Source organism: Montipora foliosa, chromosome 13, assembly GCF_036669935.1.
Source record: "Montipora foliosa isolate CH-2021 chromosome 13, ASM3666993v2, whole genome shotgun sequence".
NCBI lineage: Eukaryota > Metazoa > Cnidaria > Anthozoa > Scleractinia > Acroporidae > Montipora > Montipora foliosa.
The window spans coordinates 34,116,017-34,118,516 of NC_090881.1; the positions used below are offsets into that span (position 1 = coordinate 34,116,017).

Consider the following 2,500-nt stretch of genomic DNA (forward strand, 5'->3'; position numbering starts at 1 on the left):
GTTCTACTTTACATATGAATTTTCATAAGAAAAACGTCGCACTTGCACTCGCTTTGAAGAAGTGGCAGACATGAACTCGGAAATGGCCTATTTTGTTGAGTATGTAATGAATAAACATTTATGCATTGTGCGCGCATACCGTAGCACCGATTCCGCCGCTAGGGACTTTAGGGAGCTTTAGCAACGACGACGGGAACGGCAACGAGAACGTCACCTCAAATATTGTAATCACTTCGCGACTGGTCCAAGCTCTTAGACATGACAATGGCGTGACAGTCCCTCAAGAATGAAACCGAATGAGTCACGCTTAGTTTAGGGGAGAAAATGAAAATTTATCTCCAAGTGCTGACGTGCTCAATAAAACCTCAAATTTGGTGATTTCACGTTGTTGTTTTGCTGACGGCCCCAAAGAAATGGACAAAAATGAAAAACACACGTGCAGGGCGTGCAAAGCTATTGTTTTTTCCCACTAAATATGCAAATTTGTGACGTTCTCGTTGCTGTCACCGTTGTCAATGCTTAAGCTCCCTTTTAAGATCTACTACGGCGACGGCGACGGCGGCGGCGTTGGCGAAAACGTCACTTCAAAATGTAACTTTGTACATTCGTAAGTCTTTCACGGTTATTTCATATCGTTTATTTCGTACAATGTGGGCGAATTATCTTAAAATTGAATTTATACGAGCGGTTTTAGACAGCGCACCGGTGATTCAGTTGGTTGAGCGCCGGGCTGCCATGCGGAAGGTCAGGGCCTTAAAAAGGAGAAAGTGCTGCCTTTGTAATTACATCCGCAAATGGTTAGACTTTCATGTCTCCTCGGATAAGGACTGTAAAGCGTAGGCCCCGTCTCACGAATGTCTTCTATGTTCATAACCTTCTTGTGGGACGTTAAAGAACCCACAGCATTAATCGAGAAGAGTAGGGGATGGCTGTCCTCTGTGAGTGTATGGGTGGGTGGGTATAGCAGGTCCACTTCAGCTGAATAGCTGCCAAACCTTCAACCTGCTTAAACAAATAAACAGCAAACAAAATAACAAACAAAAAGTGACAATATAAAATGAAAATTCGCATTTGTACGCTCACGTTGTGGTTATCAAAGTTGGTGATTTCACGTTGTTATGCGGAGTACAGCAATACAATGCGTGCCGCACGTGCAGCACGATTCTTTTTCCTCTTTAACCAATCATATTATTGTTTTGTGGCGTTGTCGTAGCCGTCGTAGTTTCTCAAACTCCCTAACAAGAAAGTAGATAATGAGTAGACAGTACAATAACAAAAAGGTGTCATTGTCATTATTCCACAGGTGATGTGGCAATTCAGTGTAACCTAGAATCTGGCGAAAACCTTCACGTTCCGAATGCCATCGTCAGTGGCGGAAACCAACCAAATTCTTTTCCTGCGCTCGACACCCGTGGACTTCACACGCTCGCAGAGCTGTGCTTGCGTCGAGCGGACTACGAGTTTTGCGCGCAAAATGTTAATCTAGACAGCAAGGGTACGAACAAAAATGGATTGCTTGGAACTGAATTTAGGGACCCCCGTAGCCTTCATGAGCCGCAGCATAAACGGCTTGTTAGCGATTCCCTTGCCAGTTTAAGACCAGAACCAGTTAAAGTTGAGACTAAAGAACCTGCGGAGGAGAAATGCGAAGATTTAAAAGAGCGGAGGAAACAAGCAATGCGACGCGCAAGCAGTGCTTCGGATGAAAGCTCGTCGAGGCTTCACAAACTTGAGGAAGAACTGGAAAAAATGTTGCAGTAAGTTCTTTAAGTTTCTCTTTTAGGTGGGAGTCAGAAGAATAGGGCGCGAAGTTCCCAGTGTTGTGTTATGTCATTGCTTAGAGCAGGGATGGCGCAGAGATGAGATCTCTCACCTCCTGCCAATGTGACCCGTTGCGATTCCCAGACTCTGCGTCATATGTGGGTTGAGTTTGTTGGTTCTCTACTCTGCACCGAGAGGTTTTTCTCCGGGTACTCCGGTTTTCCGCTCTTCTCAAAAACCAACCTAAGATTTAATATGATTTGATTTGATTTGAATATCCGTACACTGTCCTCAATTACTTGTTAAGCGTTTCATTATTGGCTCTTTGAATCTTCAATTTTAATATTATTACATGCACCTTCTTGCTTTTTAGGGGAAAAGAAGAGATCATCGGGCGAGAGATAAGAGATTTCATGGAAAATAACAAGGTTTTGGAAAAGGAATTGATCGAGGAAACGGGCGTGACACAAACAGAACTAAAAAAGTACTTACATGAGAGTGTGATTTTGAAAGAGGACAAACGAAAGAACTTATTCCGGTGGTACCTTGAGAAAAAACTCAGCCGAATGGAATCAGGTTCGACATAAATGTCGTTTTTTTTTTCCTCTTAGGTAGTTTTTCAATTGACTTTCGTAGAAACACGGCTTACGACTTTGATCAACTGCAACAGTCGCAGACGAGCAAATGAGCCAATCAACGCATAGAAAATAAATGCATGTAGCCGCTTCTAGGCGCGGGA

General features: G+C 43.5%; 1 protein-coding gene across 1 annotated transcript in view; it reads left to right on the forward strand.

Annotated features, from left to right (window-relative positions):
• Positions 1–2,500, forward strand: part of LOC137983476 (uncharacterized) — a 12,396-nt gene that overhangs the window by 3,886 nt on the left and 6,010 nt on the right. Inside the window, exons 3-4 of the mRNA XM_068830647.1 lie at positions 1,304–1,757; positions 2,135–2,337. Of these exons, the coding sequence (XP_068686748.1) occupies positions 1,304–1,757; positions 2,135–2,337 (657 nt within the window). The remainder of the gene's footprint in view (positions 1–1,303; positions 1,758–2,134; positions 2,338–2,500) is intronic.